This window comes from Fistularia commersonii, chromosome 22 (assembly GCF_037954325.1).
Source record: "Fistularia commersonii isolate RoL2024-O1a breed Wild chromosome 22, RoL_Fcom_v1.0, whole genome shotgun sequence".
Taxonomy (NCBI): domain Eukaryota; kingdom Metazoa; phylum Chordata; class Actinopteri; order Syngnathiformes; family Fistulariidae; genus Fistularia; species Fistularia commersonii.
Genome location: NC_141305.1, coordinates 10,174,637 through 10,196,984, shown reverse-complemented (window position 1 = coordinate 10,196,984; position 22,348 = coordinate 10,174,637). Strand labels below are relative to the sequence as shown.

At 37.6% G+C, this 22,348-nt stretch overlaps 1 protein-coding gene across 3 annotated transcripts; it reads left to right on the top strand.

Annotated features, from left to right (window-relative positions):
- The first annotated feature begins 489 nt into the window (after positions 1–489).
- tango2 (transport and golgi organization 2 homolog (Drosophila)) lies at positions 490–20,730 on the top strand. 3 transcript variants are annotated; one of them, XM_086169449.1, is made up of 9 exons: positions 490–670; positions 1,531–1,653; positions 6,966–7,054; positions 8,962–9,081; positions 9,161–9,278; positions 16,973–17,040; positions 17,273–17,426; positions 17,958–18,062; positions 18,930–20,730. In XM_086169449.1, exons 2-9 carry the CDS (start codon positions 1,598–1,600, stop codon positions 19,048–19,050), a joined length of 831 nt encoding a protein of 276 aa, XP_086025575.1. In that variant the 5' UTR covers positions 490–670; positions 1,531–1,597; the 3' UTR covers positions 19,051–20,730. The 3 variants fall into 3 exon arrangements, with proteins under 3 accessions (XP_086025575.1, XP_086025577.1, XP_086025576.1); XM_086169451.1 differs by having other exon boundaries at positions 493–670; positions 17,276–17,426; XM_086169450.1 differs by lacking the exon at positions 490–670 and adding an exon at positions 681–973.
- The last annotated feature ends 1,618 nt before the right edge of the window (positions 20,731–22,348 follow it).

The window sequence follows — 22,348 nt, the reverse complement described above, 5'->3', positions numbered from 1 at the left end:
AAACTCACGTAAACGCCCTATTCTTCATTGATATTCAAAGTCAACGTCTATACAGAAGGAAACAAATTTCGTCACTAGGTTTTTATTATCCGTTTTAAGAAAACTGAGATTTCTCCTATACACTGTTTTAAATTACATCGAGTTTAATTTTTATTCAATCATATTCACTCAACGCAGAAAAATGGAGCATTTGAGTCATAAGCTAAGTCTGATTGTCTTTGAGAAGGAAACGTCTGTTTGACGAGATCTACAAATTACTAAATCATAGGAAATCATTGCGAATTAATCGTGGTTCATTCAGATTTATTAGTCTTAATCAATAACATATTCTCTACCCACGTGATTTATATTAGATCCATCCATCCATGACTAGTATCAAATAACTTCTTTTATTTTGTATTTTACCAGCCTAACCGGAAATCTCAGCGAACAGGACGGTTTTTGATTCGCCAATCAGAATGATTTCTTTCACCAATCAGAATGAAGTTCGGGGCCTGATCCGGAACGCACTCGTTTCTGGACCTTGTGGTGCCAAGTGGGCGGAATTCGGAAAACATATGGAGATCTTGCTATTCACGCCCAGTGCGCAGACTTATGAAATAACCGAGGCAACAAATGGAGTTTACCCAACCTCAACGAAGCCTGTGAGTTGTAAACATCGGCTGTGAGTGTAAGTAGCCAAGGACAAAGAGGAGCAGTGGTGGGCACTTTAGGAAAACATTTCGAACAACATTTACATAAATAAGTGAAGGTCGATGGGTTCGTTCACTTGTTTAATATCTGTGTAATGTCTTTGTGTCAATGCTAACATGGCTAAAATTGCCTGGATGACCAGATTATGCTGGAGCATAAGTATGCTAGCAGTGATAACACGCTGTACGTTACAGCATATTCACCTGGTTATATTATTAAAATAGCCAATGGGGCAAGTTCGATCTGGCTATTACGTGCATAAAGATAGTTGCAATGAAAGGTTAGTATAAGCTAACTCCAATACTCCCAACAACTTATTACTTTAGTAACATGAATTCACATTATCTTGGATGTGACAGATCAGGGACGTCATTGTGATTCGTGTGATGGAATCCTTTTAACTAAGAAATGAATACTATATTCTATCGTTTATCATATTTTTCCTTGTTTTGTTGTCCTAATTGTAGTGAAGATTAATCCCAAACTTTTTAACTTTTTGAATCACAGTTCCTTTTCTGATTATTGTTCATTTTATGCACATAATGAAATATGGCTGATTTATATGTTTGCTCAACAATATGTGAATAACATTAAGCAGCTGAGACAGTTTTAGAGTTGCACTCCTATTTGATAAATTCTCTTCTGTGTGTTCAATTTATTCTGTTTAGAAAATGCTATTTTTGAGTTCTCACGGTAAGTCCTGTCCAAAAGCACATGACGGTGACACTGTGGTTTTAAGCATCCACCTCATGATTAACAATCATATCTTGGTTTTGCTACACCAACCCAATGTACAAATTCTTATATTTCAATTTCGGATTTCCGCTTTCTTTTCAGGTTTGAGTGAAGTCGAAGCCACATGTGGATTGAGTGACATTCTTGTTATCTATCCCCCAAGACATCCATGTGCATAATTTTCTTCAAGTTTGACCCCAGGCCTGCATCAAAAAATGCCTACAGGTAAAGCAGATACCCTTGGTAATATAACTTGACAATGTAAATGCATTGATTTTCTTTCATGAAGCTAAAGTTGTCAGTCATTGTACACTGGTTAAACCTCGGGTGGAGGAGAGGAATGGAAAATGAATGCCTGTGAAAGATAAAACAAGTATCACCAAAAAACCCTTCCATTATTATCCATTAAACACAGGATAAATAATTACTGAACCTGTTGGGCAACATATGCCTGCTTGCAAAATACTTGGAGCTTGAAAACATGCAATATCTTTTTGAAAAATAGGTCATTTGAATGTTAAAGTGAGAAACGGTTTTCAAAAACTCGAGGTTTTAGTCATATATCTTTTCTGGTTTGTTTTTAATAGAATAAGAACAACTGAAAACTTACATTTAAAAATGTCATATTGTCACTCACATACATATGTAGTCTAGATAGGAATCACAGTACTCACAGTACTTTATGTACTGGAAACCAACAAAGGTGATAAATAGCTTGAAAACTGACAGTAAGACAACAGTTTTATTTGATTCAGTATTCTATCAGTGATGATTTAAGAATTATCTGCTTTATCTACTGCTATTTTCTATATCTATTACGCCACAGTGGCACTAGTTGTTCTTAAAACAGTTGCTTTAAATCATTATCAATATGGAACAGGTAGGCCCTGGCCAGATGTATTCTATCCACAATGCTGCTATAGAAGACACCACCTGGATGAAATCTCCAGTTCACATAAAACTTTTTCAATTGTGCGAGCATCAACAATACTTGTGTTGAGTTTAATCAGTAAACATAATTAACTGCTGTGTGGTAAATTGTCTTTAGTATGAGGTGTGATGTTCTGTTGCATTGAGCAGTGTGTTGCCAGGAAGCTGATGGAATGTTTTAGATGCTGTAGGTATTTTCATGACACTTGGAATAACTGATTATTGTGATGCTCTAGGTTCATCAGTGCATCATTTGTTCTATTGCAAAGAAGCAAGTCACTGGTGTTTGTAGATTCAGTTAAGTGTAAATGTGTCCCTAACCATGTGACCAGGGACATTGAGTAAATGAGGCCTGCTCTGTCAAAATGCTATAGTTCAAGTGTACATAGCCAATTAATTCAGAAATAGCATTTCAACATCTACAGTACAAGGTTTGAAAAACTTTTAAGATATTCATCTAAAGCAAGTGCTTTCTGTCATAACTTGCAGATGTACTGTATGCTGGTTTATTATAATGTTAATTGCAGGATGCTTAGGGTGTTCTAGGAAATTCAATCTTTTTTTCCAGTTTGACCTGAATTGTCAATAATATGCACTCAAATCATGATAAATGTAGATTTCACTGTCATTTGACTCAGCTTGTCATTAAACCATTACACATTTAAAGAGAGCAAATTGATCAAATGTTTACAGTGAGCATTTGGTTTGATTAAAGACCTGTAAGCTTGGGTTATCCTTATTCAACCCACATGCATCCTACACAACAGAAAGCTCAAACTTTTCGTAAGTTGTCCAAACTGGTACTCTAAAATCTGTCAACACAATTTATGGCGTTGTGTGATGTGCAGCCCTGCTTATCATAATCCCTATGAGGGAGTTTGCCATTGCCCTACCTGGACCTTGTCCATTGCTGCCCTTTTCTCTGGAGTTTGACTTCGCCTGAGGAGATCACAGAATAGGTGTGTCATAAGCACTGACTCAGACCTGAAGCTAGGTAAAAGTGAAATGCACTATGTCCCCATGCATTTCGTCAGGGTCTTATGTAGGCTTCAAGTTGCTGAAATATTTCTCTTGTGCTGATGTTAGGTGTTAATTAAGAAGACTCAGCCCTTAGTCAAAATGCATGAAAGAGTTGTAGAAGGCATTAACACTGTTTGAATAAATACAGTACTCATGGTCACACAACACAGAATGATGTGATAAAATATTGAGGACATAAATGGTTTCATGTTCAGAAGTAATGCCCACCAGTTATTCACTAACAGAATTCTTGTCTGTCAGGCTGTGCTTCATTTTCTGTTTTTAGTTCTTCAAATCATCACATTACCGACAACAACTGCATGACAATTGACATGAATCACATAAGAAATACCTCAGACAACAGACCTGTGAATTATCTCTGACTTGAGCCTAATAGTCTCCCCAAGAAAAAACATTATAAAATGTTGTTTTTCATCTATACCTGGTAAGCAAGCAAGCAAGCATTCTGGAGCACTACATTATTGTTGTCATGTGCTTGTAAACGGATAAGTACAGGCTCTCACCGACAAAGAAATGATCCCCCTCCTGACAAGCAATCGCTGGTTGAGATACTTTTTTTTGTTGCTCATTGGAAAATAAGAGCATCCAAACTTAAATAATGCATGTTTTAAAAAGCAATGTGCCAATATTGTTCTTTCACAGTATACCCACTCACCAATCATTAGTAAGCCATACCAACTATAACGCTTGTCTAAAACTCAACCATAGCATTTAAAAATACAACTTTAATTAGGCCTGTGTACCAAGAAATTAAAACAGTGTGGCTATGATGCCACACTGGTGTGTAACCACCCTGTCCTATGTGTTACTTTCTCCAACGAAAAATAACAAGTGTAATAATTTAAATGATCAAATCAATACTTTTCTTCTTTCACCAAGCACAGTCATTATGAAACAAAATAGCAGCTGGAGTTAGAAGAAGAATCACATTGAAATTGATACCAAGCAATCAGAAAACTACCAATTGTCCTGTCGCCCTCCACTTCATACAGTTCATCAGAATTATATCATTTAGTATTTTGCTTAAAACTTCCTTTACTTGTCAATTTATTGTAGTGTCATATAAGTCATAATTAATGTATTTGTATCCTCCAAACACTGGAATGAAAGTCAACCGATGGGAAAGCAGTACTGCAGTCTGCCCTCCTTTTGTCATGCTTTTAGTAAGTGATCAAATCTCCCCCAAACATTATATTTCCTTCATGGACGACAGGTACACTTCAGGTACACTTTTCACACTTTGTCCCTTTGCTATCCTACTTACAATACACATCTGGCAACACAGATGTTCTCAAAAATAATCGATCCACCTTTTGGTTTGACAAATGTACTAATTTTTAGTACTTCTGTTCTGGATGCTTTGAAATTATATTTTTAAGCCCAGATGGAAGTAGTATGAACAAAAAATGTTTTTACATTTTGCCTGTTTTTCTGCAAGCTTCCAAATCCCAGCTTTTTCCATGGCCAAATTAGCTCATTATGCCCAGGCTAAGATAAATTCCCATGAGGTTAGGGCTGGCCCAAGTGAAATTGAGTGTTCTGTGGGGACAACATTGATAATTGTGATCCGTCTTTATTTCAGTGATTTAATTATTGTATTTTATCTTATTTTTTATTACACTAACTCAAACAACAGCTTTAAACCACCTCACCCTCACCAGCCTCTCTCTCTCTTACACACACACACACACACACACACACACACACACACACACACACACACACACACATTCAATGCAGCTGGCTCCGGCTGTTAGAGTAATCATACTTGCTTGCATGTGATTTTTTTTTTTTCCCCCCCAGGATATGATCGCAGATGCTCTAATGTAGCATCATTAGAGTAAGCTTTGTTTTCTAGGGCAGCAGTGGCTCATACAGTGCCATGGGAACAGGCTGTAGTTAGCCTTTGATGCTTAGAGGTCAACCCCTATTAGGTCAGTCCAGTTTATTTGTTTACTCTTAACAGGACCCGTGTTCCCATCCAGTGGATTAATAGAGGAACCAGTATTTCCATACTCAGAGGAAATGCACAGCTATTGTAGGGGTCAATACATTGCACTGGCTTAGAAAGATGTTCAGCACATTTTGGTAGCTCCAAGCATAAATATGTGCTTCTGTGCTGTTTCAATCCCACTCTCAATGATCAGTGAATGCAATTCCAGAAATATACATTGATTTGTGTCAGTTTTAAAAATAAAAATGCATCTCCCCTCTTTGCTTTTACCCATGGTGAAATATACCACAGATTTGACAAGTCAATAGAGTGAGTCAGGAAGAGCTGTGATTATTGATGTTTGCAAAATTCACATGTTGCAACTGTGGCAGGTCGTCTTTTTTGCCCCAGAGAAACAGAATCATTATTTTCTGTGTTTAGTCTCTGCTGATTGGAGCATGAACAGGGATGAGGTGTCGCCTGGTAGTATGTTGTTTCATGAGCAGTAGATAGCACTTTGTTGTTTAACATTGCATCAGATACAGTAGCTTATTACTAATAATAATCGTGAGGGCTTAATTTTGACCATTGGATAATAAAAAAAGGTTTAAGAATGTCAAGTTTACTACTATCTGAGAGTCACTTTTCAAGGGGATGTATTGAAAATCCACTCACATGCAGTCTGTAGCTTATTGTGATACAAAACAGGGTAGGAAAAGGAAAATATCGATTCACTTAAGTATGGTGAAATTGTTTTTTTTTACTCAGGATATGAAGCATTATCTGGTTGTTAAGTGAGCTGTTTTGCTTTCTCAGTGTGTTTATGCTAACCCCCTGATATAAGAACTTTCTCAATGAGGCACACATGAGATTAATTCACTGGGAGTGTAATAGTTCTAGCAGTGTGAGGCGATAATGGATTTAATCAACAGCTCATTGTGGTCATTTCAAACTAGAAGTTGTCTCCGCTATCTCCTCTATACTAGATTTTTTTTTTTTTATATCGTCCTTTCAGTGTCACTTTTTTAAAATCTGATCTTTTTAGGTGCACCCTTTTTGGAGCCTGCCCTTTTTTTCTAAACTTAAGTTTAGAAAAACTTGAGTTTTACTAAACTTAAGGAAGAGCAGCACAGTTTATTGTAGAGGCAACAGTGTCTGTAACAAACAGTCAAAGTAACCCAAACAATGATCACCAGTCCAAAAAATTGATCTGTTTGGCCATGGTCATCACTGAAGAGCTTGAAACTTTACGAAGAGCCCATGTCTGGAAATATGGCCTCTGTTCACAGATGAAATGAATACCTCACCTCAACAGGCAAAGCACTGAAAACATTTGTCCATTTGCAAAATGTGCATGGCTAATATATCGAGCACAGAAGTAACAGATGTAACAGTATGGGATAAAAATGCTCCAAAAAAAAAATTAACTGTATGCAATAACTAAATGGTGCATACAGATAAATAGCTTACAGCTGAAATATTGGATAAAGAAATGAATGTCAGGTGGTTATGAATGAGGATGAATGAGAAACTCATGATGTCCAGTTGGATCTAGCTCTCTATCCTCTTCAGCTTTGTATGCACTCAGCAATCAAATAAAAACACATTTTGACAATCTCTTCCCCACTCTCAGGTTAATTTTGGCAGCAAACAGAGATGAATTCTACAATAGGCCCTCCAAGGCTGCAGACTTTTGGGGGGCCAACAGTGAGATTCTCAGTGGTAAGTCTTTGTATTTAATACCAAGAGATTTAGAAGTTGAGCTCGCCGTTTGGCATTAGACAAGCTCACAATTGCACAGTGTCAAAGTCAGTAATACGCTTGCCTTTTTACCAGGATATCAGTTAATAAAGCACGTTGACTTGTGAATTACCTTTATGGATGTCCCCTCTATGGCTGTTTGTATTTGTAGTATGCAATAAAACAGAATGACTTGTCAGTCAACAAACATTTTATTACAAATTTCATTGAATTTGACTATTAAGCGCCATGCACCTTCAAGGGTTTAATGGATATAAGCCAATTGTCTGTCACAGGTCAGCTCTAGTCCTGCTTATGTGGACAGGTTTGATTTTTAGATTTTAAAACATTTGGTAGTTGCTTGCAAAAATTCTGGATTCGCCAGACATTCAACATTACCACCCCATTCCATTTAGCAATATCAGATTTCTCAGGGTTATGACACCATGCATACCCCATTTGATGTTTTTTTTTTTCTGCACAGTCACATGAAGAATTATGAAATTAGCTCCAATCTCATGGTACTCTCACTGGAATCCTATGAACCAGTGGATTCCCGCAAACAATACAACGAGCTGTTATTTTAAAATGAAGAATTCAAGTGCTTTTAGCTCATCATAAGCAATTTTGTTTCACAAGGGTTATAAATCTCTCAAAGGGAAGATCTGGCTTTGGTGGTATCTGCAAGTATCAGACCAAACAATGAAATAAGTAGACATAGATAACATTTTGATTAATGTGGCACAGTATGTCTCATAACTCCTGTGACTGACCAAAACCAAAATATGAGAGATTGTGTTATATTAAATTCAACTAGGCTTTTAATTTAAAACTAAAAGGCTTTTATAATTTAGGTAAAAATAGGTCTTTCACTTTCAAATGCTGTTCTCCTCAACTAGGGCACAATACATCCCATGTCACTGTAAACTATATTTAAATGACTGATATCCAATGCACATTATAGCCTGACAGGGGAAATCACTCATTTTTTTTCATGTGCATGAGAGAAATCACTGATAACCCCATTGTTCATCAGTGTCCTTCTCCCCTCTCTAATAGAGGGGTCAGGACACTAGTAGTGGAGCCTTAATTGATGGCAACTTTTATGCAATGTGACAGGAATAAATGGCTCTGTCTTATCTGAGGGGCTGGGGGAGGGACTGAAGGAGACCTAGAATGACGAGAAGGGAAGTAAGCTATAGCTCCCAGTGGGCTTGGGCTAGCTCTCCATCTACCCCAGAGGAATTAGATTGTTCAGCTCACTTGGTCACTGTCATTGTAAGTGGGCCCATCTTTATTGATCACCAGGAAATGGAACAGACATGCGGGGTACCACCTTTCCCCTAAGTGAAAAGGAGGATCGGGGAATGAAAACAGCAGATTGATTGATCTATAGACTTTTTCATGATTACCAGAGCATTAACTGAAAGGAGGTACTTTTAAGTACAATCTTTTCAATTTGATTGTGTACTGTTTCTCAAATGTGACATGAATCTAGATTCTTGGATTGTAGTGTTTGTAGTTCTAGATTTCATGTCACAGAATTTAGTATCCATACATAAATGCGACATTAAAATACCTTGATATTGTCCTAATCAGGCATAATCAACATTCATGCTGCCCTGAAAAGCTGTCCTTCACTCTGATTGTATCATAGTATGTCTGCATTCACCTGGAATCCTGAATATGTCCAAATATATTTCGGAATATCAACAATGAGATTGTGCCCACTACTGTATTATCCTGTATTATACCCTTGTGTAATTCTAGACTTATGATCGATACTAACTTGTATGTCAAATATGGAATTTGGACAGATTTGACAGAAATGATAATCTTGGTGTAAATCTAACCCCACATTGGATTTCCAATCTCTCTCTCTTAATCAGGTTTGGACCTGGAATGTGGGAAGGAAGGAGGATCATGGCTTGGGATCAGCAAGAGAGGGAAGCTGGCTGCAATCACAAACTATATGGAAGGGCGTCCTAACCCAGATGCACAAGGAAGAGGTGAGTTTACCACTCACTTGTTTCCCCCTAATTATTTAGTTTACTATGTAAATGGAAAAATGTACTTGCCATTCTACAGGGTTCCTGGTGTCTAACTATCTTGTAGACAAGGATGTGGACAGCTACTCCTACCTAAAGAAGGTGTCAACAGAAAGCCACCTCTACAATGGCTTCAACCTCATCACAGCAGAGTTCAAGTGAGTCAGTTCAACTCTTGAGACCCATTTTAGCTAAGATAGTTGTAAATGCCCTCAACTGCCCACCAACAGATGGCCACACCTACAACATGATCACATCGTAAAAAGCTCCTCTTTATGGAAACTTGAAATATGTCCAGATACAGCTATGGTATTGTAGGACATGTTCCAAAGTGAACCCAGTTGGTATCGTGACATGACTTCAGACCAGAGAGGCTTTTGCACAGTAAAGGATTCTAACACTGAGATATTTTGAGTTTTTCGGATCTGGATTTTAACCATGCTCCACTGCGTTCTGACCTTCTCTCTAGAATAAAATCGCAAATACTGCATCTTCTTCCCTAGAGTGCTAAGCAGGCAGGTTTAAAAAGAAATCTCCAATGCAGAGTAGAGAGAAAGCTGACATTAAAATTCTAGGAGAACACCTGTTCGTATTTTGTGTGCTTTCGACAAAAAAACATGTAGACAGCATGAAAGAATAATGAGGGGTGTATTTTTTCTCTCCTCCTTTTTCCCCTCCATTTCATAAGCTCTGTTTGAATTTATTTACATATGAAATACAGAAATATTCTGAGATGGTGCACACCAAGATAGCTGTCATGGTGGAGGCCCCTGTAGACAATTGGCAAGGAGACAAGTTTCAGTTTCTGCCAATCAGAGGTTGGAGGGTGAGTTGTAACAACCCTCTTTACACACGGAGTTCCTGCCAAGGGGGAGGGAAACCCAAAAATTCCATCGTGTTTCCGTTGTGGATTTTGATGTCATGAATTCTGTGTCTCGGTATGGTTGACTTAAGAAGGATTTCTTTTCTTAGTGGGTGCTCTTAAGCTCTTAAATATCTCGCTCCAAATTCAGGTAAGAGATCTTTCATTCATTGAACCTCATAACATGAATTAAATATCTAACATATATTATGATACTATGATAATTAAATCATATATTGCGTCTTCTTGATTAGTACCCAGAGACCTGATCATCAGTAAGCTGGCAGGGTCAGAAAATGTTGAATTGGTCCCTTGTGTAGTCCTGCCCCTTCTGTACAGATTCTATGCCTTTTAAACAGCAGAGCACATACTACACTGCAGTAATAACACAAGCACTTTTTTAAACTTGATTTAGGGTTTAAAAAATCTCAAGACTAGTATTTCTTTTTAGGTAGAGTCAGAACAAGCTTCACATTTCCAACTGGCAATGATGATTACTTGGTGATTTTACCATATTTTCTTGCGGAATTGCATCAACTCCATGACTTCACAAGGAACATAGTCACTGGAAGATTTGTGGGTTTTATTTCTTACCCAACCTCTTTAAATCCATACCTCTTAAAGGAGTGTAGATGACTTTTTATTTTCTAAATACCGGTACGTAGTGCATTTACAGTGTAAGACCAAGGGTGAGATGTAAAACATTATCCTAGCCAGTTAATTGAACTACAAATATACAGCAAATTTGCACTGTAATGTTTATTTGCTCTGACGAGGCTCATGCTTTTTCCCCTTCCACTTTCATCTTTGAACATCCAGTTCAGAGTTTGGGTTTCATATCAAATGTTGCAGAGAATCTGAAGGATTTTTGGACTTTGGACTGTTATATTTGGCAGATTTACAATGTAATCTTCCACATATTTAAGATGTTACACAGAGGTTTTAGGGTGATGATATAAACAATATGTTCCTAGTCCGCTACAAATTGCTTCATGTTATTCTATTTTGTCTACTACAGGCAGTTTTACATAATTTACTGTTAATCTGTAGATGTCAGATGGACATGAACACATTTATCTAAAAAAACACATTTTTTATGGTCGGAAACCATGCACCTTAACTTCCATTCCTAAAAATTACCAAAAAAGTTTCCAAAAAGACTACTCCTGCAACTCTCGAAATCCAAGTATTCATTTACTATTCTTAAATTTAAGCATGAAGCAATATCCAAAGCATGTTAAGCTTGCTGTGAGTTATTAATTACAGTTGAACAGTTGGTGTTGAAATGACGGTTTAGCTAGCTTTGCATTTAATCCACTGAAACTAGACAGTTTTAGACATTATTGATCCAAGGTATTATAGATCAGTGATATACTCATATCACTTAATAAAAAGTTTCTGGAAGCCATTCCTTCAACTCAAAGTGAACACATGGTAGCAGTTAGATGGCCAAGCTGAGATTTGGTGTGCTGAAGAGAACAGAATATGCAAATGTGGTTCCTTAAGACTGGTTGCCCCAGTTGTACCCGTGTTGCCTCTTCTAAAATGAAAGTGCACATGAGACTCCAGCAAAATGAACCATTGTCATAACAATTGGCTCTGTCATTTGATATGCTGTCACAGAGGACTGAAAGCACTCAATGTTGTCATGTGCTTTCAAAGATTTATATTCACTTTTGTGTTTAAAATGTATGTATGTATTGTATGAAACCCCTAAGCTTTTTGGAAATACAAAATGAACGCCTGCAATCGTCATGAAAATCGTTGTTACCCGACAGATGTTTTTCTACTCTTCTATGTGCACCAGGTCAGTTGAATAAAGGCATTCGCCTTCTCTTTGAATCTATAATTGCCTCTGGCAGATAAAGAGTAGCTCTGTTGTAAAAGATGATTTTGTCCACTGATAACCAGACAGATTATTAATAATGTGGTATGATGAAGGTTGTGAACTAACTCCCTAACTATATAAAGTGAAAGCAATGTAGATGAGTGTTTTTCACATTAATTATGGGCAACAAATTTAATTGGATTCTAAATGTGCATAACAGCCGCCCCCTACTGGTTTAGATTGGACTGTGACAGCGTTTGAACTCTATGGTTATGCATCCCACTTTATTGCTTTACTAATGAGCCTGGCTCTTCTGCAATGCAGTCAGTATAGATATATGTGGCCGGTTTTCAAGACCTAATTCAAGACTGGATTTGATGGTTTTCCTTTCAATTTGCTGGCAATTTATTATTGAATTATATTATTGAATGAACTGGTTTTGGAGGATGTCAGGGAAGGGGAAAGCTTTCATCACCAACTGTTTTTTTTTTTTCCTCTAAACCAATGTCTCATTTTACTGGACAGATTATTGCGAAAATTCAGATGTATTAATACTGGATTGGGAATTCTATAACCTTCCTGCATGGAATGGACAATAGTGTGGGGAATTTTGTAGGGTTATATTCTTAATGCAAGGATCAGGAATGAATCTATCAGAGGGACGGCTCATGTCATACAGCAATGCTGTATGGTTTGGAGACAGTTTGACAGCAGAAAAGACAGGAAGCAGAGCTGGAGTTAGCAAAGATAAAGATGTTGAGGTTCTCTTTGGGTTTGACAAGGATGGATAGGATCAGAAATGAGTATCAGTATAATTTGGTAGAAGCATGCTGTGGTTAGAGCTGCCAGACGTGAGATCTTGAGGACGACCAAGGAGAAGACTTATGGACAGAGTTAAAGAGGATATGAAGGTAGTTTGTGTGAGAGAGGAGGATACAGAGAATAGGGTTTGATGGAGAAGGTTGATCCACTGCAGCAACCCATGAAAGGAAAAGAAGATACTCTTAATGCTGGGAGCAGACAGCCATCTTGACTGCAGGACCGCTAGTAATACTACTTGAAATCCAAATGTAGGTTCATCTTCGTCTTGACTTCTCTTACTAGAGCAAAGCATTAATGCTCTCATTTTGGCTTCGATGCAAGCAGGTCTCGTTTCAATGTAGCTGTTCTTATTCAGTTCTTTTTTTATATCTCATCTTATCATTAACTGGTCTAAACATCGTTATAATTTCTGACTGAGTGATCAAATTTCCATCCCTGTACACCACATCAAAAGTCTGTTCTGAAGTAACATGCTGGACCGTGAAAGCACGTTACTCTGGATGCAAATTTGTTCCAGGTCTGCTTGATGAAAAAATTGATTAACCTTAGGTTTTTTCCTAAGCAATTTTTTTTTTTTTTTAGAAAATGTGTTCACTTCAACCACAGGAGTGTTATTTCATTAGAAATGTATGTTCTTTCAAAAATGTGCCTGCCTTGTACCTGCCTTGTTCAGGATATGCTGCAGTCAGTCAGCTATGTATTTTGGGTCATTGTGCTTTGGTAGCCATGGAAGAAAATGTATGACACATTGATCAACAACAAGAAGCAGGCTCTGCTGAGCTTTCACACACAAATGGTGATACAAGCCTGGATGTTTTTTTTTTTTTATCTAGTTGTTGTCCTGTCAGCTTTTCCTGACAGGAGATGTAACACTGTTGTCTGTGGAGGTTCTCAGTCACCCAGGTCATGGTCAGTTCTTGTCAAAATCTTGTTATAATAACAACTTGACTTAATTTACTTCTCTTGAAGACGTTTCACCTCTGATCCAAGAGGCTACTTCAGTTTTCAAACTCCCACACAAGTCAAAGGCTTCTAAATTTTGCAGCAACATCTCCATGGAGGTTCTCAGTCATCCAGGTCATGAACAATTCTAGTCAAAATTTTCTAATCATACCAACTGAACTTGATTTCCAGCAACTGGCTTCTTCAGAACTGAAGAAACTCTTGGATGAAGATGATGAAAAAAAATCCAGTCCAGTTACTACAATAAGAACATTCTGACAAGAACCTAACCCTGTTATGGCACTCTGGGAGTGGTTTGTCTCTCTCACACACACACACACACACACACACACACACGCGCACACACGCACACACGCACACACGCACACACACACACACACACACACACACCACAATCTAATTGTGTGGGATTACTGTTTTCTGCTTGGATGTGCCTGAATTGAAATGAGACCCACTTGTTCATCTCATCCTTACAACTGCCACAACACAGATATTTATTTTGTCTGGATTATCAAGCTGTTATTGCACGAGAAAAACATTTCTTTAACAGCCATGAGGAAAAGTCCCTGAAAATATAAGTTTTAGGTACTTGTTGTTATTGCCTTCCTGTCCACTCTGCACTTTGCTCAGACTTGCAGGATAGGCAGTTCTGAGTTGACTGGGGTTCAGTTCCTCTTAAACCATTCCGTGGCTTTCGAGGGAACATACCATAACCTAATTTCGATGCATAAGCACGTATGGACTCTTAATTAGCAACTGCAGTAGAGCAGGCTTTTAAACATTACAACCTGGTTTTGATTTATGTATTGCTTGCTTTAAAGTGTTTTATTTTGTAAACCTTTACAGCCCTGTTTATTTATCCATAATCTGCATTCTATATCTGAGTGATTTAGTGGTCGTCATGGCTTTTCTGCAATATTGAACGAGGCCTGGTCTCACTGGTGCTAAAGCCACATTTACCAATATTCAGTCCATTGTTGACACCAGATGTACTCTCAAGAATCCATATCTGCCATTTTTATATATCTTTGCTTTTTGTTCCCACTTCATATCCCTTTGACTTTAAAGCAGTGCCCAGAGGTAATCAATTTTAATTAATGCCCCCTCTCATGTTTTGCTACAAAGAAATGCCTTGCCTCATATACGTTCAATGAAACAAATTTGGCTGTTTTATAAAAACAACTTTAGAAGGTAGTGCAGTAATATAGCCTGAAACCATAGGCTATAATTCTTGGCAGATGGTTTTGAGCTGGAAAAGAAAAACAGTAGTGCAGCAGATATGCACATTCCAGTGTCGGGGGCCGTTGAACTCTGAGAGCATGGAAGAGAAACAACAGTATTTTGGGGGGGATTTTAATTATGCTTTTGCCTACAATGAAATTACCATTCTTTTTTTCACAGTGGAGAACATGATTTCACTTGAATTGTGTCAGAAATTAATTCTTGGTGTAAAATTAAAATCATGTTAAGTTTGACTGTAGCATTGTTATTGGTGTCATGTCTTGTAGCTGAATAGAGAATTGCATCCCAATGTTTTCTCTCAAATTTGTCTTATCTCACAAAGTACCAGAAATCAGATTTGAATAATTACCTTTATTTTGTACACAGTCACTGACTGATATCGTATGAGCATGTCCGTATTATTCATTACGAATTAAGTTTAAATCAAACCTATTGTATAAGATATAAAAGGAGAAAAAAAAGCAAATCCTTGTCTTCCCTGCCGCTGTTGGTTTATATTAAGAAGAGCTACACCACAGCTTGCGATAGGGAGCTTCAATCTACAGACCTCATTTAGATCCCCCCCCATACTGATAACCCTCTCACTAGATCTAAAAAAATCAGTTTTTTCCTCAGTCTTGACCTCCTGCTGTTCCCTCATCTACAATCAACCCCACAGCACACCTGATAAGACTTTCAATATTTTCACCCACTTTCACATCGCTACCTGTTACTGCAGATATGCCTGAGATGTGCATACCTCAAACAAAGTGTGTAAAAATGTCAACAGGTCTTTTATGTTCTTCGTGAGGTCAAGATTTGGCCATCAAAATTGCCCCTTATATCATATTAGGAATGTTCCGCACAAGACCGATTCAATGAAATCCTGACAGATTACCTTGTCTCCCCACATGTTCCACCACCATCTGTCTTCTCACTGCTATGTACATATATTCTGACTGACTGCTGTCATCCCTGCTGTGTTCATATTTCATCTAGCAGCTCAGGAGCAGTGTCTATTCAGACATGAGAACTCAATTTGGGTTCAAGCTTGGGAACATTGATCTATTGCCAGTAATGAATAAAGTAACAAATCAACTACTTTCAAATTAAAAACAAGACAGAACAATTGTGATCCCATATGTGAAAGAGCTACACCTTGTCAGCATCATGAAGCAGATTTCCTAGATTTTCTTTATTGGCAAGATTATATTGAAGATCTTCAAATTAAATCACATTCTACTTCAAGTTAAGTGAATGAAGTAATTTTCATTCCGATTTGAAAGAACTAACAAATTGCTGCATGTCAGCTTAAATATATTGTCTGAAAGTCTTAAAGTCTTAAGATAATGGTTGCATAGCAAACATAATCTGCAAACATAATCTGTTAATGGAGATATATGTTGATAATTAGAGGTTCGTTGCCTTTGCCAAACTTTTAGCTTGGCTTTTAAAAGGTATCCAATAAATTTTGTTGCACAGCTCCAGTACAAGCCCAGCAGTACACTCCTCCTATCTTGCCAGCTCCTGTCTGGGAAACTTTCCAGATTAGATGTTGAAGCAGCGATGCACCACGTTTCAGATTGACTGATGCCACTGGTTTGGCTGTCATAACACTGGCATCAGAAAGTGTATTCCCATACTGCTTCAAAGGAATTGGCCGTGATTTATTATTCCCTCTTCTGTACCAAAGCTGTCACAGTTGCTCTGGATGTCCAATTTTTTCAGACTGAATAAATTCTCTGACACCAAAGGTTTTGCAAATAGATCTACCACTGTAAATAAATGTTTTTGTGATAGTCAAAGGTGTTCACAGTGCTAATTTGTATTCCTAATTTTTCCCCTCTCCTTTAGGGTTACATTTAAATTTTTCAATTAACTCTGGTTATTTCCCCATTTGAAGCTCCTCACACAAAGACAGAGACTCTTATCATTGAAGAAGTGTTTGGTGCACAACTGATATTTCATTTCACCATGAGGGCTCGTTTCCCATAATTCCATCTAGAGTGCTTCTTTGAACTTCATGCTTGTGCGATTTGAATTTCGTTAAAGACCTTTCAAACCTTCAATCTCAATGGTCCTCATAAGTAAACAACAAAAAAACACTATAATCATCACTAAATACAATCTTTAATTTTCCTTTCCTTCCCATGAAGGGTCAGACAAGATTTTATGTGTTACTATGGAAACAGAGGCAGCCCTGAACCCATCCATCTAAAACCAGGTCCGTATTTTTAACATGGTTGCTGTAGAAACTATTCGTATCACGTTCTGCTCTCTTTGGCTTATGGCCATAAGCATTCATTCCGTCACGTAGCCTAACATTTCTGTATTGACACTGTTCTGACGTGGTGAACATTTTGCATAAGCTTCTGAAAAGGTGCTAATTCTGCTCATTAGAATTTTCAATACATTGGACTGTATTTGTGCATAGTTTTCATCTCTGTTTCTCTCAGTAGGAATCTACGGCTTAAGTAACTCACTACTGGACACCCCATGGAAGAAACTACTGCAAGGCAAACGCCAATTCACCAGCGTTGTCAACAACCAGGCCCTGACGAGCAATGGGCTAGTGCAAGAACTGCTCAATGTCCTTAACAACGAGGAACTGTACGTATGTATTTGCGACATTAACACCCTTTATCTAGTTTTGTGTTCATGATAGATTTCATCCATCCATCCATTCATGCAACTTCATTTGTGTTTGCCTTAAAATAAATAGTGTATGTATTTGGGCTTAGCGGAGCATTTCTGTGCTTGTGATTTGTGGGGTGTTGCTTGTACAAAACAATGTTTAGCGCGCACAGCCACACCACTCAGTAAGAGGATGGATAATAAGCTGGCTGAAACTTATGAAATTAAATCAGTATTACACGAAAAGCTATAAATTGTGTTTTGGTTCAAAGAGCATAGGACTGGATTTTTCTAAGACACTTTAGAAAATGTCTTTTCATTTATCACTATGATATACTCAGAAACCGTACCAATTAGTTGCATGACCCACAAACCATGTTTAGGAATTAAAGCAGATTGTTTAGTATATAATGGATCTTATGTTAATTAGTTGAGTTAAAGGGACTGATGGAAATAGTCTGGAAACACACAACTTCCAGTCCTGCTAAAGACACGTTTGTTCAACAGGAACACACCTGATCCTGCTTTGGAGAGCCAGGGTGATGGTTACAGCTTCTCCCAGCTACAGGCTAAGTCAGCAGTGTGTGTTCGCTCCCCTCATTATGGCACAAGGTCAGTGACTTCGACTCGCACGTCTCTCCCTCCACTGTCTACCTCTTTGTCCCATGCTGAGGTGACTGACAAGGGCCGTGCTGCCGTGCTGGATCACACTGACGAGACAACTGCTGCTACATAAAACTCCCCTGTGAATTTCCTACACAGAAGAGAAACAAAAACATTGTCTGTACTGAGTTGCCATAAGGTCTAAGGGTTAGTCCTTGGCCAAATCAACTTCCAAGAATAATTTAGTTAGGCAGTGTCTTCCCATTCCTTGTTCCTCCTTATTTATTTCTCATATTGTAAGTGCGATGTCACAGGCAACTCTTTTTTTTAAAACAAATTTTATGTTCCTTCTGCAACCAAACAGAAAAGTCATACAACTCATATCCTCACAGTGGTTTGTTTTTGTTTTTGTTTTTTGTTTTTTCATCCAGTATTTGTAAGTGGAGCACATGTATGTACAGCCTCTGTAGCATAAGTACATCAGCTAACATTACTTTGGCTTTTTTTTTTTTTCAAATATACGAGCTTCCCTTCACTCAGACAAAAAGTTATGTTTTTTATGTATTTTTTGAAACTTTCATTTTGGTTGTCAGGGGTCTGTAAAAAAGAGATTTAAAAGTCAAGGTAGCTGCACTCTTATGAAAAGAGGATTAATTAATTAAATCCACCACAGGTGCTGATAGCACAAAATAAATCAAATTACATATCGATGAATAAGAATCTACCAGTCATTTTGTTTGAAAATGATCTTAAAGTAAGCAATAATAATCAGCATGACATTAAAAACCTTGGCAGCCATGCAAATAATGCTATTATTGTGTTTGTTCAGTCTTGTTTTACAATGTGTTTTTGTGTTTGCTCCATGCTTCTATTCAGAACCAATACATTAATCCTGATCGATGTGGCGGGGAACGTGACCTTCACAGAACGCACCATGCTTAACTGTGACACCAGCAACTGGAGCACTAGTTCTTTTCAATTCAAACTGCAGATTTGAAGACATGACGGAGGAAACCCCATAATGTGCCTTTCTGTGTCCGACTACTCTCCCATCTTTGCCACCATCGAAGTCCCCCAAGTCCTCTTCCCTTAGCTGGACTTCACCAAAGCGGATACTAGCAGCTGCACAAAGTTAAAGACTCAGCCTGCCGACCTTGAGCTGACTCATCACAAGTCGTATTTATTTCCTGTCGTTCATGTGATTGAAAATGCATCTTCTGGACATGTTTGCTTATTTTAAGGTTGCCAAAGAACCGTTCTTTTACTTAAGAGATGATATTTTATCTTAAATGACACAACAGCATTGTTGATTAAGCCTAATAACTTTCTGAACTCCGTGTCAGATATATGAATGTGTTCTTGAGTTCAACCCTTTCGATAGACTGTTTAAAACAGCTCTTCCAAAGCTATCGTTTTTAATTATCACAAAAATAAAATTAAAAAAAAAATCAGCCATCTGTATTTTTCTAGAGAAGGTGAATTTGATTTCTGAGTATAAAAGCCAAATATTTCAAACACTGTTTACAGTAATCGCTTTCCCTAACTCTATCTTTTATGACCAAATGTGAAGACCAAATATTCGATCATTCAGGCACAGGTACTTTGCTTGATCACTTGAATGAATTTTTACAACTGATTAACAATAAAAAGAACATCCCTCAATTGTACATTAGTGGCAGACAAGCAAATGCTCCTAAAGGATGTGTTCTGGCACCTGTTTGTTTATTTCTACATTTTATTCATTCATTTCATTCAGTGCTGAATGCAGCTGAGCTTCTTCTCTTCATTATTTCTATTCATTTACTGACCTAGGACCAGCCTATTAGTGGCTTTTCCAATTCTAAGTTGAAATTGGCATTTAAAACTCATCTAAGTGGGTATATTGATTTACTTACCTTGTGCGTATAGGACTTGAATGAATTTGCACTGACCCTCCTCAACATTTAACTGAATTGTTGCCTGTACTTGAATCTATTGTCAGTCCATTAGGCTATTTTGGCCTTTTCACAGAAGATATGCTTAGACTGAAGAAGCACAAGCAAAGAAAATAAGTATGCATTTTTCCATGCAGTTGCTTATATGTTTTAAAAAGAAAATGTCAAAATGGCTTCTTTGGATACTTTTTAGTTTAAGTTGAAATACATAAAAATATACATATATAAAATTTAGCTACTGCTGTTCAACAGTGACCCCTGCTGGGTATCTGAGATGCTGACATTAAGCGTGACCATTCAGTAATGCATTAAAAACCGAAAAGGTGACATTGTGTGTGGCAGAAAGTAGGTAGATGTCAATGATTAAATGTCCTGACACTGGGGTGCTGCACGCTGACCTTTTTCATGAGGACCCCTTGGATCAGTGGGGAGATGGAGATGCGAGGATGCCACATATCTGACAGGCAAGTAAGCCATGGATTTGTGAACTTCAAAGTTAAGATATGAAAATTTTCTCATGATTGTGGTAAGCCTGTTAAATGTATTAGTAAACAAAATTACTTGAAACCTTTGAATTAAAAGACATTTTGTTCCTATTTCTTGATGCATGTCACAATGCTGGCCTGCTATTGTTTTTGCACAGAAAATATACATATGCTAGCAGCATGTTATTGAAGTCCTATGTGTTGCAAGGTCTGACATCAATATTTTTGTTCATCCAATAAATTCCACAGATGCTGGTATGAGTTGGGATCTATTAAATAGAAAGACAAAATATCTCTTCAACTCACTGTATCCTTAAAACTATCACTGGACCATTTGCAGTGTGGCAGGTCACTACCATCCTGAAAGAGACCAGTAACATAAGAGAATACTGTTTCCATAAAGGGCTTAACTTGGCCTGCAACAGTGTTTAAGTTTGTGGAATATGTAAAAATAGTGTGTACAGGACTGTTTCAAAAAATTAGGATATTGTGATAAAGTTCCTTATCTTCTGTAATGCAATTAAAAAACAAAAAATACTTTTTCATGATATTCTAATACTTTGAGATACGATTCTTGCGTTTTCTTAAGATGTATGCCATAATCAGCAATATTAAAATAATAAAAGGCTTGCAATATTTCAGTTGATTTGGAAGGATGTGTTGTGTTTTGTGTAATGACATTTTTGTTTTTGTAATTGCATTACAGATGATAAAGAACTTTATCACAATATTCTAATTTTCTGAGACAGTCCTGTGTGTGAATGGCAGGATGGCAGAATGGCAAGTTTCCCAGCCAAGGATTGACCAAAGCATCACACCGTCTCCACTGCTCTACCCTCCTCCCAAGATTAAAATGCACACAGTATATAAGTGCACTAAGACAACTTTCTTTCATTCCTATCTGTTATTGGTGCTATTGTGTTTGATTAGGGGCAACATGGCAACCCCCAACTATTCTGTGATCATGCTGTCTTATACACAAACTTTTGTAATCTGTGATTTCTGCCATTTTTCTATCAACACTGGAACCTGTTCATCAGAAATGTGTGCTACTGGTTTAGTTCAAGAGCTCTCCTCTTAAACTTAACCACAATGGCTGCCCTTCACTTCAAACCAGTTTATCATTTCAAGGTGCAATTAGGAAGATTTTCTGATCCAGTCATTTTACCCCTTGTCATAGTCACCTGCAGCCTTACACCCTCCTATTTCAAGAACAGCACCCAATGGTCAGTGTGGTCATTGTGTAGTGTGTGTGTGTGTGTGTCGTGTGTGTGTGTGTGTGTGTGTATACTCTATATGCACACACATTTATACATACTGGTACCTATATTTTCTCTTTCTTTTATTTGGTCTCAATGTATTTCTATCTATCTTTCTTTCTGTCTGAGCTACAGAAACTTATTTCCATAAATTGCAGGGCTGAGATACATTTATAAATGGGACAGTTAGGACATTTTTAATTGGGGTAAATCATTTGTAAGCTGGATGAATAAAATCAAACATAGGATCTACTAATGATTAGAGTAACCAATTACTTTATCCATAACTATATAGATACCAGAAACATATACAGGGTAAAATGAATCAATAAATTCCATCAAATATTACTTTTTTTTTTTTTTTTTTTTTTCTGCCTGGTCCTGTGCCACAAAGTTGGGTCATACTTTATAGCTAACCTCTTCTTCCCTAAATGCGCTCAGAGAATGTGGACACATCCCCTTTATTAGGCTGATAAACAGAGTCGGTAAAGAAATATACACTGCCCTTCCACCCCATTTGAAACAGTCTGCAACAGATCATTCCAGCCAATGAGGTTCACCTCGCTGACCATTCTGCCACCGACTGGGGAGTGGGAAGACAGACAGCCTGCTGCTCA